The sequence below is a fragment of the Callorhinus ursinus genome, unplaced genomic scaffold (genome assembly GCF_003265705.2).
Source record: "Callorhinus ursinus isolate GAN/ISIS: 27379988/994484 unplaced genomic scaffold, GSC_fseal_2.0 scaffold10, whole genome shotgun sequence".
In the NCBI taxonomy this organism is placed as follows: Eukaryota; Metazoa; Chordata; class Mammalia; order Carnivora; family Otariidae; genus Callorhinus; species Callorhinus ursinus.
Window position 1 is genome coordinate 60,010,574 of NW_027397072.1, and position 21,056 is coordinate 60,031,629.

At 37.9% G+C, this 21,056-nt stretch overlaps 1 protein-coding gene across 4 annotated transcripts in view; it reads right to left on the reverse strand.

The window, feature by feature from the left end:
- The window catches only part of COMMD1 (copper metabolism domain containing 1), a 200,196-nt gene that overhangs the window by 99,497 nt on the left and 79,643 nt on the right, over positions 1 to 21,056 (reverse strand). For all 4 annotated transcript variants that reach the window (XM_073897657.1, XM_073897658.1, XM_025868709.2 and 1 more), the window contains exon 2: positions 3,409 to 3,690. In XM_073897657.1, coding sequence (XP_073753758.1) covers positions 3,409 to 3,690 — 282 coding nt within the window. The remainder of the gene's footprint in view (positions 1 to 3,408; positions 3,691 to 21,056) is intronic.

A 21,056-nucleotide genomic window follows, 5' to 3' on the forward strand; every position in this document is an offset into this window, starting at 1 on the left:
CACAAACTATCTGGCCACTTAAAAAAAAATTTACCAACTCGTTCTAATTGTTCACAAAATGTCCCTGAAGCTAGCCAACATATTATTTGTAGTGAGGTTTAGATATACTGTTGACAAAATCATTCTACACTTAAAAAAACAAACAGTTGAATGCCACTTTGGGTAACAAGATCAAAGAAAAAATTTTAAAGATTTTAAAGTAGATTTAAAAAATCCCTGTGGTGACAAAACCAAAAGACAACCGACAGAATGGGAGAAAATATTTGCAAATGACATATCAGATAAAGGGCTAGTATCCAAAATCTATAAAGAACTTATCAAACTCAACACCCAAAGAACAAATAATCCAATCAAGAAATGGGCAGAAGACATGAACAGACATTTTTCCAAAGAAGACATCCAAATGGCCAACAGGCACATGAAAAAGTGCTCAACATCGCTCGGCATCAGGGAAATCCAAATCAAAACCTCAATGAGATACCACCTCACACCAGCCAGAATGGTTAAAATTAACAAGTCAGGAAATGACAGATGTTGGCGGGGATGCGGAGAAAGGGGAACCCTCCTACACTGTTGGTGGGAATGCAAGCTGGTGCAGCCACTCTGGAAAACAGTATGGAGGTTCCTCAAACAGTTGAAAATAGAGCTACCATACGATCCAGCAATTGCACTACTGGGTATTTACCACAAAGATACAAATGTAGGGATCTGAAGGGGTACGTGCACCCCAATGTTTATAGCAGCAATGTTCACAATAGCCAAACTGTGGAAAGAGCCAAGATGTCCATCGACAGATGAATGGATAAAGAAGAGGTGGTATATATACACAATGCAATATTATGCAGCCATCAAAAGGAATGAGATCTTGCCATTTGCAACGACATGGATGGAACTGGAGGGTGTTATGCTGAGTGAAATAAGTCAATCAGAGAAAGACATGTATCATATGACCTCATTGATATGAGGAATTCTTAATCTCAGGAAACAAACTGAGGGTTGCTGGAGTGGTGGGGGGTGGGAGGGATGGGGTGGCTGGGTGATAGACATTGGGGAGGGTATGTGCTATGGTGAGCGCTGTGAATTGTGCAAGACTGTTGAATCACAGATCTGTACTTCTGAAACAAATAATGCAACATATGTTAAGAAAAAAGAAAAAGAAGAAGATAGCAGGAGGGGAAGAATGAAGGGGAGTAAGTCAGAGGGGGAGACGAACAATGAGAGACAATGGACTCTGAAAAACAAACTGAGGGTTCTAGAGGGGAGGGCGGTGGGGGGATGGGTTAGCCTGGTGATGGGTATTAAAGAGGGCACATTCTGCGTGGAGCACTGGGTGTTATGCACAAACAATGAATCATGGAACACTACATCAAGAAGAAATGATGTAATGTATGGTGATTAATATAACAATAAAAAAATAAAAAAAAATCCCTGTGGTGATACCCAATAAATCCAGATGATGTAAGTTACTAAAATCAAAAGGCAGTTTAAGAAATAATAGTAAAATATCAAGTTAAAGTATTTTTTATTAAAAGTTTTATTTTATTAAAAATTTTATTTTATTTATTTATCTGACAGAGAGAGAGAGAGAGAGCAAGCACACAAGCAAGGGGGGAAACAGCAGAGGGAGAGAGAGAAGCAGGCTCTCTGCTGAGCAGGGAGCCCAACGTGGGGCTCGATCCCAGGACCCAGGGATCATGACCTGAGCCAAAGGCAGACACTTAACCGACTGAGCCACCCAGGCGCCCCTTGCTCAAGTTAAAGAAGTATTATAACAGCTTTCTATGAATGTCTTAAAATAGATATGCATGTTTTCATATTCCTGCCCAAATTATAAATACTTAAAGACAAAATGAAAAAATCACTACTGCCAAATAAAAAATGAATAGCCTATACAAATGGCTAGTGAAACTTAGATATCCAAGTATACTTAACACATAACACACCTTTGTAATCTGTCAGATTTTTGATCTAGGAACAGTAGGAGGAAGGCCATATATGACAATGGTTAAGACAATGGACTCTAAGGGCACCTGGGTGCTCAGTCGTTAAGCATCTGCCTTCGGCTCAGGTCCTTATCCCTCTCCCTCTCCTACTCCCTCTGCTTGTGTTCCCTCTCTCCCTGTGTTTCTCTCTGTCAAATAAACAAATAAAATCTTTAAAAAAAGAGAGAAAGAATGGACTTTAGGGTCAGACAAACCAAAGTCAAAAAAGCCAATAGCACTCTTTTACAATTACTGTATAAAAGATTCTCCAAATGTATTTTGAAAAAGAATTATTTTTTTAAAGGAATTACCTTTTAAATTAAAATTAGTGTTATTATGGAACTACAAACACTGAAAAATCCTAAGAAACTTAAGAAAGGAATATGTAAGGGAAACTGACAGCTAAAAAAATGCTCTCATCTGTAGAAAAAAAATAAATTTCTATTATAGGATATAATAGAAGCACTTATTTGATTATCTGAAAATAAATCTAGTTAGCTAATTCAGTGATCTGGGTTTTCTCTTCCTAATTATGGGTTGCTGCTTTTTTCTTTTTTTCCCAAAAGGCATACACCAGGTCATTAAAAGTCTCATCTGGCAGTCATCTGAAGCACAAACTGAATGACTTCAAGAAAAACAATGTAGATGCCAAAATTATCTGCTATAATGACGATGGAAACTGCAAGAAAAAGAGGACTGTTTTGTAACTAATCAAGATCAAATTAAAATTATTTGTGGGCTCAAGGATAGAGATAGCACACTTAGGGTCTTTAGGAACAAATACTGTAATTAAGATACACTGCCAATAAAGATGACTGGGTGAGACAGTTTTGTTCTGTGTTGTTTAATCTCAATTTCTGCTCTTTATTTAGCATCTCTATCACTGCCTTAAAGATTCTGACCAAACGCCAAGAATTCTGAGATCTAACCAAAATGGAGTAGTAGCCAACTTCTGTGCAATCACCTCAATGACCCATTTTGTATTTCTGAGATAACTGCCAAGACCATGAGGCTGGTTTCCAGATTCTATCCAAAACTGGGAATACCCAAATTTTCAGATGATTCCATATCTGAAAAGGGATTCTAGGAAACAGGGTCTTTTCCTATCATTCTTATTATCTCTGCAAAGAAGACTGTTACATAAAATCAATCTGAATAGGGGCGCGTGGGTGGCTCAGTCATTGGGCCTCTGCCTTCGGCTCAGGTCATGGTCCCAGGGTCCTGGGATCGAGCCCCACGTCGGGCTCCCTGCTCCGTGGGAAGCCTGCTTCTCCCTCTCCCACTCCCCCTGCTTGTGTTCCCTCTCTCGCTGTGTCTCTCTCTGTCAAATAAATAAATAAAATCTTTTAAAAAAAATCAATCTGAATATATAGCTAACATGTAATGAGAAATATAGTTTACAAAAGGAAATTAAAGTTTGATTTACCTGTCCACTTTTCCCTATTTCCAGCTCCATTATAGCAACAGGGGTGTGAATTTGAGGGGAATGCCTTGACTGCGACTTGCCATCAACTCTCCAACTCAGGCCCCGAAGCCCACTGTCCCAGCGGCTCTGGTTCATGAGGCTCTCTCGAATTTTTGTCTTGTGGCTCTTCCAGAATTTGGAAATGACAGCAGCTTGGTCAGATGTGATCCCACCTTGCTTTTTGGTTTGAGCGGTCAAGAATGCCTCCAGCTGGTTGAAATCCATGTCTGCAGATGCAATAGACTATAATGACAGAAAAAAAAATAAATTTGAATTTGGTAAATAAATAGGAAAAGATAGCTTCTTAACTACAGATCATATTTTGAATGATTATTAATCACTGAATAAACTTTCAAAAGGGTCATCCATGACAGTAATGAGAAAAAGCTCTTTTAAAAGAACAAAAATATTCTTTTTAAAAATATCGAGTATCAGAAAATCTACTTGTTAAAAATTCCATGTCACTCAAATTCTATATCAATAACTAGAATCTCATTCTTAAATATTGAGTTCCATGCTGGGAAATAATAAAAAAATAAATAAATTTAAACTAAATAATGAAACAAGAAAATAAATTAATTTATCCGATAAAAATCTTACATAATTTCACAGTGCCTTACAGCCAGGCTTGATTTGATATACTATAACTGTACAATGCCTTGTCCAAAGAAGCACAAAGTAAATTTTGTCAAATGAATGCACTATGTTAGCTGTGTAAGTCCACCTTCAAATAGTTCATTCACAGTACTACTCTGAAATTGTATACTATTTTACATTTCTCCATAAATTTTCAAAATTTAATTGCCATTGCTGTTTTTAATTATTTTATTTATTTATTTGAGAGAGAGAGTAAGTGAGAGACGGTGAGCTCGAGTAGAGGAGGAGCAGAGGGAAAGGGAGAAGCAGACTCCCCACTGAGCAGGGAGCCCGACATGGGGCTCAATCCCGGGACTCCAGGATCATGAGCTGAGCCCAAGGCAGACGCTTAACCGACTGAGCCACCCAGGTGCCCCGCCATTGCTGTTTTGAGAACAGTAAGCTGCTACATAAACTGAAGTGGAAAATTATCAAAGGTCTGTGGCAATGGAGCCTTCAAGAGGACAGTGACTGTTAATGGTCTGGTCTCAAGACAAGATTTTCCTTGCCTCTTCTTTGGTATTCCTTTATCCTCCCCTGGCCATTGGGGTTGGCATGAGCTCCAAACCTGACAAATCATAGTTATCCTCCTTTCTTTGGACACAACAGCTGATCCAAATCAATCTCCTAATTTAGAGCAGGAAAAGAAATGGTCTCGCCTCTTGGGGTCATGATATCAGAAGAGTATGAGGCTAGGATACAGACTGCTCTCTTTGATCTTTTGGCAAAGGCCTGATTGCAGTAAAAAGAATAAAGCCAAGCAGAGTTGAGAGTGGCTTCTAAAGGAGTGATATCCCTGCTCTATAATCCCCAAGGCCCTGGTTCCTGTAAACCTTCCTTCAATTCCATATGCTATCTCGGCATCCTTTCCACCTTCAGGTACCAAAAAATTTGATTTACTATTCAAGATAGTTTAAGCTATATTCCTATCATTTAGAACCAACAGTTCTGACTAAAGTAGGGCAGTAGCAGTGAGAACAAAGGAGTGTGAAGACAGTATACAGGCATAGTATAGGCAGGGGAAGTAGGACAGGGGCTGACAGACAAACATACTGCCTTTCATTCATCAATTAATGTAAAAAAAAACTATATGATAAATACAACAATGTTTGATAAAGATATTTCACAGTATAATTCAAATAAACATCATCATAAACACCCAAATTCTCTAAGCCACTCAATAGAAACATCAATTTGTATAATATACTATAATTAAGTCAAATTATTTCTACTAGCAATTTGCTTCACAGTATCACATCACAACATAGATGATATCATTCTTTTCCTCAAATCATATGAAGATGTCTATTTTGATATAACCTCACCTGTGACAATTTATTTTGGTTGGGTCCCAGTCAATAATATATTGAACTGGGATCAATTCATCCAAATTTAGAATAATCAGAAATTAAATAAGGAACTGATTGTGGTTCGAGTTCAAAGTCATCAATTTTCATTTATTCAAGAAATATTTGAATAGCTACCATGGAATAGACACTGTTCAAGGCATGCCACCTCTATCCACCAGGAGCCTCAGTTGGCAGCCTGGTACTCACTTATTCCTGATTCTTGCCCCCTCCTCCACAACTTGAATTAGTGGTTCTCAACACTGGCTGCACACTAGAATTACGAGGTACATTTTTTTTTTTTAAGATTTACTTATTTATTTGAGAGAGAGAGAACTTGAGTGAGCAGGGGGAGGGGGAGAGGAAGAGGAAAGAGAATCTTAAGCAGACTCCACACTGAGCACGGAGCCCCCATGTGGGGGCTCAATTCCATGACCCTGAGTTCATGACCTGAGCTGAAACCAGGAGTCTGATGCTTAACCAGCTGTACACCCAGGCGCCCCATGAGGTACATTTTTAAAATATCAATGCCCAGACTCTATCCCAGAAATTCTGATTTCTAAAAATTCTAAAACAGGGCCTAGGCAGTGGCATTGTTTAAAAGCTTCCCAAATCGTTCTAATGAGCAACAAAGGTTAAGAACTAAGCCTACAACATTTTGATCATCAACTTCTACTGATTCTTATATCTGAAATAATTCTCTAATAATGGGTCCCTTCTGCTCTGTCCCTACTACCCAGTATTGAGTACCCAAGAGCAATCACTCTCTTGTACGTAAACTAGGCTTCTACCTTGTACCTCCTCAACTCTATCTTCCATACCCCACCAAAGTAATCTATCTAAAATGTCAGGGCACCTGGGTACTCAGTCCATTAAGCCTCCAACTCTTGATTTTGGCTCAGGTCATTGTCTCAGGGTTGTGAGAACGAGCCTCACTTTGGGCTCAGCACTCAGCGCAGAGCCTGCTTGTTGTCCCTCCCCTCTGCTCTTCCTCACACTCTTTCTCTATCTCTAAAATAAAATCGTTTAAAAAGAAAAAAAATTAATAAAATGTCAATAGGATACTATCACTTCCCTGTGTTAAGGTTTCCAAGAGTTGGTTATTACCTCCTATAGTGGTTATCAATTGTAAAAATTCCTGTGTAAGTTATAAGTTACAAAGTTACAAATAATGTTATTATTGGGTGCCTGGGTGGCTCAGTTGGTTAAGCGACTGCCTTCGGCTCAGGTCATGATCCTGGAGTCCCAGGATCGAGTCCCGCATCAGGCTCCCTGCTCGGCGGGGAGTCTGCTTCTACCTCTGACCCTCTTCCCTCTCGTGCTCTCTCTCATTCTCTCTCTCTCAAATAATAAAAATCTTTAAAAAAATAATAAAACAAATAATATTATTAGTAGTAAAAGAATTAAAGTTTGTAAAATTTATTTTTATAAACATAAATTGGGAGGGTTTTCAAGGTTAACTTTATATTAACAATTCTTGCCTCATTTTGTTTCCTTGAATAGAAGAAAAAAAGAAAATTACAAACACAAGAAACCTACATCAGAATAAATCATGCATTTTACTGTTAAGTGTGTCACAGAGGAATAAAATATTGAAAACTGATCATCTAGGGTAGTGGTCCTCAACAAGGTAGTACTGCCCTCCAAAGTAACTTGAAAAATGTTGGAGCTGTGTTTGGTTTCATAGTGATTGGAGTGCTTATTGGCATCCAGTGAGCAGGACCTAGGAATGCTAGGCATCCTACAATGCTCAAGAAAATGAGCCGGCAAACTTTCTGTAAAGGTGTTATTACATATTCCTCTTTTTTTTTTTTTTGGTCCAACTCTAAAAATATACAAACCTAAGATTCTTAGCTCATGAGCTATACAAAAATAGTCAGTGTGGCTCTGGAATGTAGTTTACCAATCCCTGCTCAAGAACATCCCACATAACAAACTGACTCATGCCCCACATGACTTGGTAACATCCCATCTAACATTATGTGGAAAAACCTGTTTATAATTACCCGAACCTAGAAATTAATCTTTTTTCTTTTTTCATAAAAAATATTTTGCAGTTTTAATAAATACCAAATTTTATAGGAATGAAAGTAATATAATTTGTACTTTAGTTTGGTCAGAACTTTACAAACAGTTGTTGAACACTTTGGAAAATCTCATTACCAATGGCAATACCAGTTAAAATATCTGAATTATCAATATATCTATATAAGTCTGTGTTTATTGTTGCACATTCACAGGGATTCTACACATAGGTACAAGTATATGTTTGATTCACTATATGTTCTAATGCAGTAATGCTTGAATATATTTTAAAATATATTATTTCAAATTATTTTCTATATTTCAAATTATTTTCCTGTCAATTATTTTATTATAAATTGACTTTATATTAGATTTATGTCATCATGTTGATTTGTTAGAAATTATGCATGTTAATTTTATTATATATGAATTATAATTATATATAAATTCTATTTAAGAATAAATAAAGGGGCATTAGAAAATATTTACTATAGGGCGCCTGGGTGGCTCAGTAGGTTAAACATCTGCCTTCGGCTCAGGTCATGATCCCAGGGTCTTGGCATCGAGTCCTGCATCGGGCTCTCTGCTCAGTGGCAAGTCTGCTTCTCCCTCTCCCTCTGCCCTTCTGCTCGTTCTCTCTCTCTAAGTAAATAAATAAAATCTTTAAAAAGAGAGAAAACATTTACTATAGAAAGGAAACACTGGACATAATAGGTTTGAGAACAGAACATCTTAGTTGCTGTTCCTTCAACCCCTTTTGTTGACACTACCTTGTTTTCAGGCTTTAACACAGATGTTACTTTGTAGGCTGCATAGTAAATTAGTGGTATTTGTCACAATGTAGGGGAACTGCCAGGCCCACACCTCATTCAAACGTGTAAGCACTTTTAGAGGGCACAGACCTTGTCCCACTTGTTTATCTTTAATCTCTAGGTCCTAGCGTAGTGACTGGGTCCTAGCTAGTGACTGATCACAGAGTAGGTGATCAGTAAACATATGATGAATGAGTGAATCTGGACTCCCAAAAACCTGGTCTTGACTACTCATTTGACCGCAGGAAAATCTTTTAGTCTTGTTGCACCTGGGTTTCCTTATTTACAACATAGAAATATAGAATATGACAATTTTAAAACCTGGCTACAATATTCTTGACCCCTCTCCAACTGAAAGTTAAGAGCTGTGTGACTGGCTTGTCCAAAGGTCACGGCAATTCCAACTAAAGTTGACCCCTCAATAACACAGGGATTGGGGCACTGACAGCCCCAGCACAATCAAAAATCCACATAAAACTTTTGATTCCCTAAAAACTTAACTACTAATAGCCTAAAGCTGACTGGAAGCCTCACCTTCCCAGTAACATAAACAATTAACACATATTTTGTATGTTATATGTACTATATACCATATTCTTACAATAAAGTAAGACAGAGAAAAGAAAATGTTATGAAGAAAATTCTAAGGAAGAGCAAACACATTTACAGTACTATACAAAATCTGCGTTACCCACAGTAAGTAGACCCATACAGTTTAAACCCTTGTTGTTCAAGGATCAACTGTATATGACATTCTGGAAAAGGTAAATTATAAAGTTAAAACAGTAAAAAGATCACGGTTGCCAGGGGTTGGGGGGAAAGGAAGGGATAAACAGAACAGAGAGGACTTTTAGGGCAGTGAAACTATTTTATATGATAATGTAATGGTAGATACACCTCATTATACATTTGCCAAAATCCATTAAATGTACAACAGCAAGAGTGAACCCTAATGTAAACTATGGACTTTGGGTGATGTTGGTTCATCCACTGTAACAAATTCACCACTCTAGTGCAGGATATTGATCGTTGGGGAGGCTGTGCATATGTGGGGACAGGGGCATATGGAAAATCTACACTTTCTGCTCAATTTTGCTGTGAACCTGAAACCACTATAAAAATTAAAGTCCTTTAAAAAAAAAGTTCAAAAAAGATTATGGCAGAATGATGCTGTGTCAATTTTCTGGCTCAGGTTTTAAGAAACTGGCAACTTCCATTTTGTCCCTTCTAAGAGATTTGCTTGTAGAACCCAGGTACTAAGCTGTAAGGAGCTCATACAGACTATCTCATAAGGACTCTGGCCTCCAGCCCTCAGCCTATCACTAAGCTTCCAGCCAATAGCCAGCACCAAATAGCCAGTTAATGATGCATTTTGGGAAGTGGATCATTCAGCCTCCCGTTGAGTAAACACCTTATGAAAAGAGCCTTCCCCTCTGAGTTCTGCCTAAAGTTCAGATTCATTAGCTAAATAAATGACTGCTATTGTTTTAATAAATAAATAAAAGGGGCGCCTGGGTGGCACAGTCAGTTAAGCATCTGACTCTTGGTTTTGGCTCAGGTCATGATCTCAGGGTCATGAGACTGAGCCCTACATGGGGCTCAGTGCAGAGTCTGCTTGAGATTCTTTATCCCTCCTTCTCTGCTCCTCCTGCTCATGCTCTCTTTCTAAAATAAATAAATAAATCTTTAAATAAAATTAAATTAAATCAAAAAATAAACAAATAATAAATAATCAACTGAACTGAATGATGCCCTTTTTTAGTAAACTGCTCATTAGCAAGTATATTACTTAAGTAATTAAAATTAAAAGGCTAATATTTGAAAATGGGAAACTTTGATATTAATCAACCCCAAAGCATTTTAGTCCTAAAGCAATCTATTGTATTTTAATACTTATATACAATTATTAATCTCTTCTTCCTGCTTGAAAGCAAGAGTATTTACAGTTGGCACTAAAGATTAAACCACAGAGAATTCCTATTATTCGCTGGTAGACAAAACATAGCTTTTCCATTGAGCTTCTAGTTTATTAGAGTGGTATTTCAAACAAAGGCTCAGTGCTTAAAACAAACACAGATAAATGGTATTTAGTGAAATACATACTTTCATACAATGTAAACTTCATATATCAGAGCAAAGTGATTCCATATTATCACCTAATATGAATGCTTCAATGACACACACTTCTGCCTTGGGTTTTTCAATAAAAACGGCAACCTCTCGGGCACCTGGGTGGCTCAGTCATTAAGCGTCTGCCTTCGGCTCAGGTCGTGACCCCAGGATCCTGGGATCGAGCCCCGCATCGGGCTCCCTGCTCAGCGGGAAGGCTGCTTCTCCCTCTCCCATTCCCCATTTGTGTTCCTTCTCTTGCTATGTCTCTCTCTGTCAAATAAATAAAATCTTAAAAAAAAAAAAAAATGGCAACCTCTCTGAAAAATAAACCAGAAAACACCTTTAGAAATTACTAGGTTCCAGATGCACTTGTTCTCATTTTTAACTAAGAAACTTCACACAGCAAAACTAACCAAAAAGTAGAGTTCCCACATACCCACAATTCCACCCATGCACATAGAGCTTTCCCTACCATCAATATCCACATCAGTGTGGTACTTTGTTACAAAGGACAAATCAGTACCAACATATCATTATTAACCAAAGTCTATAGTTTACATTATGGTTCATTCTTGTTGTACATTCTATAAGTTTTGTCAAAACTATAAACAAGTATAGTTACACTGCTCTAAAACCTCTGTGTTCTACCTCTTCATCTCTCCCTCCCTCCACCACCAAAACAATCTATAAATGTCAACTAGATCTAGTTAACTGATTGACCTGTTTGGTTCAACTATGTCCTTATTGATCTTCTGCCTGTTGGATCTATTATGAATAGCAGGGTGTTGAAGTCTCCCAACTACAATAGTGGATTTGTCTATTTCTCCTTGCAGTTCTACCACTTTCTGCTTCATGTATTTTGACAATGTGCTGCTAGGTGCATACATGTTGAGGAAGACGTCCTCAACATCTTCTTGAAGATTTGACCCCTTTATTATTATGTAATGTCCCTCTTTATCCATAACAATTTTCCTTGCTCTAAACTCTACTTCAGGGGTGTCTGGGTGGCTCAGTCAGTTAAGCGTCTGCCTTCGGCTCAGGTCATGATCCCAGGGTCCTGGGATTGAGCCCTGCATTGGGCTCTCTGCTCAGCGGTGAGCTTGCTTCTCCCTCTCCCTCTGCCTGCCACTCCCTCTGCTCGTCCTCTCTCTCTCTCTCTCTGTCAAATAAATAAATAAAATCTTAAAAAATAAATAAACTCTAGGGTGCCTGGGTGGCTCAGTTAGAAGTCTGCCTTCGGCTTGGGTCATGATCCCGGGGTCCTGGGATTGAGCTCTGCATCAAGCTCCCTGCTCAGTGGTGAGTCTGCTTCACCCTCTCCCTCTGCCCCCACCCCCCCTCTTGTGCTCTCTCTCTCAAATAAATAAAATCTTAAATTAATAAACTCTGCTCTATCTGAATTAATATAGCGACTCCAGTTTTCATTTGATTAGTGTTATCATGGTATATCTTCCTCCATCTTTTTACTTTTAATCAATATGTGTCATATTTAAAATGGGTTTCTAATAATCAACATATAGTTGAATCTTGTTTTTTTCATTTACTCTAATAGTCTCAGTCTTTTAATTGGTGTAAAACACATATGGTATAAAAACTGATACAACTGCAAAGAGAAATAGATGATTCCACTATTATAGTGGGAGAATTAAACACCTTTCTATTGGTAATTAAAAGATCCAGTGGGCAGAACACAGTTTAAATAAACAATACTATCAACTGGATCTAATTGACATCTATAGAGTACTTCATCTAACAACAGCACAATACACATTCTTCTCAACCTCACACAGAACACTGACCAAGATAGACCACTTTCTCAGCTACACAACACACCTTAATACATTTAAAAGAATAGATATCATACATGTCTGGGGTGCCTGGGTGGCTCAGTCAGCTAAGCACCTGCCTTCAGCAGAGGTCATAATCTCAGGATCCTAGAGGAGAGCCCTGTGTTGGGCTCCCTGTTCAGCAAGGAGTCTGCTTCTCCCTCTCCCTCTCCCACCCCCCACCTCCGGCTCATACTCTCTCACTCTCAAATAAATAAATAAATAAATAATCTTTTTTAAAAAAAGAAATCATATATGTCTGCTCTCAGACAACAATGGAATTAAACTAGAAATCAGTAACAGAAAGGTAGCTGAAAAATTCCAAAATAGTTGGAAATTAAATAACACACTTTTAGTTAAGATTTTATTTAATTGAGAGAGAGAACGCAAATGAGAGAGTGCGTGCGAGCAGGGGGCAGGGGGAGAAGGAAAGGACAAGCAGACTACGGGCTAAGCACGAAGCCCGATGTGGGGCTTGATTCCAGTACCCTGGAATCATGACCTGAGCTGAAGGCAGACACTTAACCGACAGAGCCACCCAGGTGCCCCAAATAACACACTTTTAAATAACACATATGTCAAAGAAATACCAAAAGAAATTTTAACATATTTTAAACAAATTTAAAATGAAAATATCTAAATTTGTGGGATCCAATGAAGGCAACTGTTACAAAAAAATTTATAGCACTGAATACATATATTAGAAAATAAGAAAAATCTGAATGAATAATCTAAACTTTCACTTTAGGAAACTAGAAAAAGAAGAGCAAATTAATCCAAAGTAAGCAGAAGAAAAGAAATAATAAAAATTAGAGCAAAAATCAATGAAATTGAAAGCAGGAAATCAACTGAGGAAATGAATTAAACCAAAAGCTAGTTCTTCAAAAAGATCAATAAAAGTAATAAACCTCTAGCCAGGTAAACTAAGAAAAAAAAGAGAAGAAATAAATTACTAACATTAGAAAAGAAAGGCCATCATTAACGACCCCATGGATGTTAAAAAGATAATAAAGGACTATTATGAACAACTATATGCCCACAAATTTGATAACCTGGAAGAAATGGAACAGTTTCTGGAAACTCACAGTCTACAAAAACACAGGAGAAATGAATCATCTGACTAGGCCTTCATCTACTAAAGAAATGGAATCCCATAATTAATACCTTTCCAAAACAGAAAGTACCAGGTCCAGATCGGTTTACTGGTGAGTTTCACCAAACATTTAAGGAAGGAATTATACCAATTTTCTACACTCTTTCAGAAAATAGAAGCAGAAGGAATAGGTCACCTTTGTGGCTCAGTTGGTTAAGCATCTGCCTTCGGCTCAAGTCACAACCCCAGTGTCCTGGGATCGAGTCCCGCATCAGGCTCCCAGCTCCATGGGAAGTCTGCTTCTCCCTCTGCCTCTGCTTCCCTCTCTCTGTGTGTCTCTCATGAATAAATAAAATATTTTTTAAAAAACACAGAGAAGGAATACTTCCAAACTCATTCCATGAGACAAGCATTATTCTAATACCAAAACCAGACAAAGATGTTATAAGAAAAACAGCCATAAACTAGTATCTCTCATGAACATAAATACAAAAATCCTCAACAACCTATTAGCAAATCGAATCCAATAATGTCTAAAAAGATTTATACACCACAACCAACTGGGATTTATGCAAGGATGGTTCAATATTCAAAATTCAATTAATGTAATCCATCATATCAACAGGCTAAAAAAGAAAAATTATACGTTCACATCAACAGATGCAGAAAAAGCAACAACAAATGCTGACAAGGATATGGAATAACAAGAAATCTTACTCATTACAGGTAGAAATGCAAAATGGACTATCCACTTTAGATGACATTGGCAGTTTCTTACAAAACTAAACATATTCTTACCATACAATCCAGCAATCACACTCCTTGGTATTTAACCAAATGAGTTAAAAGCTTATATCCAAATAAAAACTTACACATGGATTTTTTTTTTTAAAGATTTTATTTATTTGACAGAGAGAGACACAGCAAGAGACGGAACACAAGCAGGGGGAGTGGGAGAGGGAGAAGGCTTCCCGTGGAGCAGGGAGCCCAATGTGGGGCTCGATCTCAGGACCCCACATGACCTGAGCCAAAGGCAGACGCTTAACGACTAAGTCACCCAGGTGCCCCTACACATGGATATTTATAGCAGCTTTAATCATAACTGCCAGAGCCTGGAAGCAACCAAGATATCTTTAGTAGGGGAATAGCTAGATAAACTGTAGTACATCCAGACAATGGACTATTATTCAGTACTATTAAAATAAAAATAAATTTAAAAAAAAGAGCTATCAAGCCATGAAAAAACATAAAAGAAACTTAAATGCATATTACCAAATGAAAGAAGTCAATATGAAAAACCTATATACTTTATGATTCCAATTATATGACATTCTGGAAAAGGCAAAACCATGGACACAATAAAAAATCAGTGGCTGCCAAGGGTTCAGAGGGAGAGAAGGATGAATAGGTGGGGCACAAGGGATTTTTAGGCAGTAATACTGTTCTGTATATTGTACAGAATCTGATACTATAAAGGTGGACACAAGCCGTTATAGGTTTGTAGAGATGGAATGTACCAACAAAATGTACAACACAAGGAGTGAACTCTAATGTTAACTTTAACTGTTAACTTTAGTTAATAATAATGTAATCAACATCAGCTCATCAATTGTAACAAATACACTACACTAATGCAAGAAGCTAATAATAAGGGGATACTGCATGGAGAAGGACTGTGAGGGGCTGTAAAGTAATTCTCTGTACATTCCACCCAATTTTTCTGTATAAAACTGCTCTAAAAAGTAGTCTGTTTTTAAAAAATGATTGACAGATACAACATGCATAAATTTTAGATATGCTAAAATAAGTCAAACACAAAGAGTATAGATTGTATGATTCCATTTAGGAAGTTCAGTAAATGAATTAGAGTTATATCTATCAACATGGATAGAGTACAAACAGAATGCTGAACAATAAAAAAAGAAGGCAAATGCACAAACACATAAAGTATGATGCTATTTATATGAAATTGTTAGACGACAAATACTATAAATTTAAAAAATATGTAGTAAGACTGTAAAGTCATGCATGAGATTGTTAAACACTTAATGCAGGATACTGATTACTTCAGAGAACAGGGAGAATGAAATCTGAGAGATACAGAGAGGGCTCTAATAGGATCTATAATTTTCTTTGTTATGCTTTCAATAAACTTTAAAAAAATAGAAAAAGTTGTGAAGACAGGACAGAGTTTCAATACACCAATTTCCCAGTTTATTAACATCTTCTGTTACTATGGTGCACTTATGACAATTAATGAACCAATATTGATACATTATTTTAATTTAAAAAAAATATTTTAAGCATGGAGCCCAACATGGGGCTTGAACTCACGACCCTGAGATCAAGACCTGAGCTAAAACAGTCAGATGCTTAACCAACTGAGCTACCCAGGCACCCCAATACATTATTATTAACTACAATCTATATTCATACTTTCTTAAGTTTTTTTTTTTAAGTTTATTTATTTTTTTAGTAATCTCTACACCCAACGTGGGACTGGAACTCACAACCCGGAGATTAAGAGTAGTCTGCTCTTCAAACTAAGCCAGCCAGGCACCTCCACAGTTTATTTGTTTTTTGGGTTGTTTTTTTTTTAAGATTTTATTTTTAAGTAATCTCTACACCCAACATGGGGCTCAAACTTACAACCCTGATCAAGAGTTGCATGTTCTACCTACAAGACAGCCAGGTGCCCCGCATAATGTTCCAAGATCCCATCCAAGTTATATTACATTTAGTCCTCATTTCTCCTTAAGTTCAAGTGGCTGTGATAGTTTTTCAAACTTTCCTTGTTTTTGTTAACTTGACAGTTTTGAGGAGTACTGGTCAGTTAATTTGTAGAGTGCCCTTTAGCTGGAATCTGCCTGATGATTTTCTCATAGTCAGACTGGGGTTATGGGTTTTGGGGAAGAAGACCACAGAGGTAAATTGTCATTCTCATCACACCATATCAAGGGTACATGCTATCAACGTGGCTTATCAGTGTTAAAGACACCTGGCTGAGGTAATGTTTGTCAGGTTTCTCCACTGTAAAATAATTTTTCCAACTTCCTCCTCTTTGGAAGATGTCACTATGAGAGGCCCACAACTTAAACAGAAAGTTATGATCTATCTCCTTAAGGACAAAGCACCTACATAAATCATGTGGAATTCTATATGAGCCTATAATGTTGTAAAGTATATAAAAAAAAGATTAAAGGCCTTTTGCCTCCCGTTCTTCCCCAGCACATACACAAACGGAAAGAAAAATATCAAAGTTGTTATCACTGTTAAAATTAGAGAGTTTTTAAATTTTTTTTCATTTTTTAGCACTTTCCAGATTTTCTTTAATGAGCATTTTCTACCTAGATAATGAGATTTCTTTTACTTTACTTTTTTTTTTAAAGACTATTTGAGGGAGAGCATGCACTCGAGACAGAAAGAGAGCGAGCAAACGCACAAGCAGAGGGAGAAGCAGTCTCCCCACCGAGCAGGGAGCCCGATGCAGGACTCAAATTCCAGGACTCTGGGATCATGACCTGAGCTAAAGGCACACACTTAACCGACTGAGCCACCCGGGCACCCGGATTTCTTTTACTTTAACCATGCCTATTGTCATTATAGTCATTATAATCTAAGAATTACTAATTTCTCCAGTTTTATTCCCTATCAAAAATATAATAAATCTAGATCAATATGAATGGTTCTGGGAGCACCTGGGTGGTTCAGTCAGTTAAGCGTCTGCCTTCAGCTCTGTCATGATCCCAGGGTCCTGGGATCAAGCCCCCATGGGGCTCCCTGCTCAGTTCGGAGCCTGCTTCCCCCTCTCCCCCCCCCCCCCCCCCCCCCGCTGCTCGTGCTCTCTCTCTTTCTTTCTCAAATAAATAAAATCTTAAAAAAAAAAGAAAAATCTTAGTTTTTATGACCAAGAAGAATAAATACTAGGGACATGAATTCAATGACCCAAAGTACTATTTTTTAAAAGTTCACCAAACATAAGCAGTAAATGCAACTTCACAACTTATAGCTATTTTTAATGAACTAGACAAATATTGCCAAAGATAAATAATAAACTTCTAGGATAAGTATCTTGTTGACTAAAATACAAGATGACCTCGAATTTAGGTAATTATATTTTCCCAAGAATGAAAAAAAAATTAATTATAGGAAATTTTCTTCGTCATGGTCAGTACTGCTATTAACTCATAAATATACTTAAAAAAAAAAAAAGCAGAAAATCCTCAACCACAAATAGTATATTTATAACCACAAATAGTAAATAACTAAGTCTTCTACCAGTCGTATTATATGTGGGGTTTTTAATACTATAAGGAAAAAAATATTGCTGGAATAATGCGAGGGAGTTGTTTGAATAAATGATAGTTATTTCTTTAGTGGCTACGTTGTGTCTAAGAAAAAAAGAATGATTATTAGTGGCTACCTTGTGTCTAAGGAAAAAAAGAATGATTATTAATTAAGATAACATATGAAATATAAATACTTGCTTCTCCAACCACTTAATGGGAACAGTAATTAAGGATTTCAAAAAGCTATGCACTCCCCTAATCTCCATTAAGTAAGTAAACTGGAACACATCATGCAGATTTAAAATCATCATCACTTCTGAAGAAAACAGACTGACAAGCATAGAAGGCTACCAAGAATTAACAATAGTTCACCACCATAGAAACTACTCATGGTAACCAAAAACAAATCTTTACTTGTCAACAGTTCTGTCAAGGTCCCAAGCGTTTGCTGATAAAATGTGTAGTTAAGCCTATAAACTACAGAATGCTGCCAGTTGTTAGCACAAAGAAATTGAGACCTTGAAAAATTAAAGCAATTTGCCTCCAGAGACAATTAATATTAGCTTGTTAGTAAAGGGTCTTAAAGAGAATGATTTTTCTCCTGATTTATTCCATCAGAATTTTTTGTCAGAAATATATATCTACACAATAAAAGACCAAATATCAGGTAAAAAGTACGTAGTTGCATTTCTATAATCTCCTGAAATAAAATTTATATAATGAGCTAAAGCAAGTAAAACTGTCTAAAAAAGTTTAAAAATTAGCATTTTCTAAAGCTCTTGAAAATTGTTTTACTTTTTTTTTTAAAGATTTTATTTATTTATTTGAGAGAGAGAGAGAGAGCACGGGCAGGGGGTGGGACAGAGGGAGAAGCTGACTCCCTGCCGAGCAGGGAGTCCACAATGGGCTCGAAACCAGGACCCCAGGATCATGACCTGAACCCAAGGCAAACACTTAACTTACTGAGCCACCCAGGCACCCCGAAAATTTTCTTGTTTTAAAAAACTAAGTCCTTCCCTTGAAATTGTTTATGCTGTTATTTTAAGTAGAACCTGGTCCAAAACTTAAGTAAAAACAGTCCAAAAGAAAAGCAACTCAGTTTTGTCCTTTACCTTCAGTAAATTAGTGAAATCTGATTTATTGCTCTTAATAGTTAATTAGAAAAAGGTTTTGTGGCTTCAAGCATATTTCTCTTGGCTTCAGTTTCCATAAAATTAAACAAAAGGGATGGTGTTAAACAATCTCTGGGTACCCCCCAAATATTAATGTTCCATGCTGCTATATCTATAGACTGAGCTATATAAAATTATTAGTATTCAATGGTTTTTGACTTACAGAAATGGTAATTTGAAATGGCTCAAATTACTAAATCTCCTAGGTTTTATTCCCTCCTAGGCACTATCTCTAACATCAATTTTTTAAAGTAGAGCAAGATGTTTAAAAGCCAGTAATGACAGCTGGCTCCCAGATGCCATTCAGAACTGAATATACTTTATTAGAATTTTTTAGAGCGGGGAGAGGGAGAAGGAGAGAGAGAATCTTAAGCAGGCTCCATGCCCAGCACAGAACCCCACGTGGGGCTTGAGCTCACAACCCTGAGATCATGACCTGAGCTGAAATCAAGAGCCAGCCACTTAACTGACTGAGCCACCCAGGTACCCCCAACATTTTTTTAAAGCCTATTTTATCCCTGAAGAAAAAGATGATAATCTGATATGGAAACCCTCCTAAATTATTATTCCACAATTCAGTTTTGAATATTTGCAGACTTTGTATTAGCCCATTCGGTTTTATGACATCTCTTGGTTATCACCGTATAATCACTATCACTGAGTGTCCACCACCTATCAGGGCCAGTCCTAAGCTCTCAAATAAGATAAATAACATATGAACCTGCCCTTGAAGAGCATTCAATCTACTGTGTTAACGAAAAGCATCCTTGGCTTTCCCAATTTGCCAGAATATCTAGAGCAATGATGCCCAACGTGCAACTGGCAAACCAATGCCAGCCCACAAACTTCATTACCAGTCTTCTCTGATGTGATTATAGAAACGGATAATAAACATTTATAACTTTTGTGCTAATGTGATGGTAATTTTATGAATTTTGTGCCAATTAATCTAATAAAATAACTAGAGCTTATAATTTTATGTATTTTTGGTGAGAAATTTAAAAATGTTTAAAAACAACACACACATGTACACACACACACACACACACACACACACACACACACAAAACTTGTCCTTAATGTACATTATTTAAGAAGCACTAAGATTGGTCGGGGCCGGGGTGGGAGCTGGCGCAGGAAGGGAAGGGTCAGTCCAAGATGGTCCAAGATGGTGGTGAAAGAAGGTCCTAAGCTTAGCTCCTCCCACAGACACACCAAATCTATATCTACATATGGAACAATTCCCTGTGAAAAATAACTGAAGACTAGTTAGCAGTTTGAAAAATGCCTAGATGATATGTGAAGAAGATTCATTTGCTAATCTTAAAGCATCTGCTGGAGAGACAGGATAAAGCTGATAACTCTCTTTAGAGACAGAAGTGCTGGAGGATGTCATTTTTGCATTCTCCCTCTGTCCTGCTGGGACAAGTGGGTACGCGCTGATGCGGCACCATCCCACTACCTTGCTAAGGCCAGTGGGAGCAAAAGGGTGCAGCACTTTCCAGATCCCTGGCAGGCGCCAGTGGGCCCCAACTGTCATGGCATTCTTCCACTCCCCTGTTTAAAGCCAGTGAGCTTGGGCAGCTGCAGCACTCCCCTGCTCCCTGGTTGGGACCAGCAAGCACAAATGGTCATGGCATTCTCCCACACCCTTGCTAAAGCCAGTGAGTGCAGGTGGTTGCAGCACTGCCCCATTCCCTGACTGGGGTTGACAAAGTGCAAGTAAGTAGTCATGGCATTCTCCCACTGCCTTGCTAAAGCCCTAAAGCTGGCAGGGGCACAGACAAGGCACTCTTCCCGATGTATCACTGAAGCTGGTGGGCATGTAGTCAAGGTATTTTCCTTCTACCCTGCTAAAGCCAGTGAGCTTGCCCTACTCCCTATGCTCTCCACCTACTCCACTAAAGCCGACAGGCACATGTAATCCACAGAGGGGACACCCCTTGATCATCTGGCCTTGGTGGCCAAGGGGATTTGTGTTTGTGGGCTCCACAGGACTGCAGTAATCAAACAGTTCTTGGTGGTGTCCAGGGCACTGTATAAACAGCAAACAAAAACATACCCCCATTCTTCCTGAGAAAAAGGCCCCCAGTCTTCCTGAAGCACTAGTTCAGCGCTTCAGTCTGAGCAGGTTCAAGTCTGCCACACATTCTAGAAACTACTGAGGTCCTCTCAGAGAATGTAAGACAGGAGACACCATCTTTGCATACTCCCCTGGCCTCACTACAGCTCAACAATACCTCCCAAAAAGATTATACACATATCTGGAAGCCTGATTTTTGCAACTATCTCCCAGGG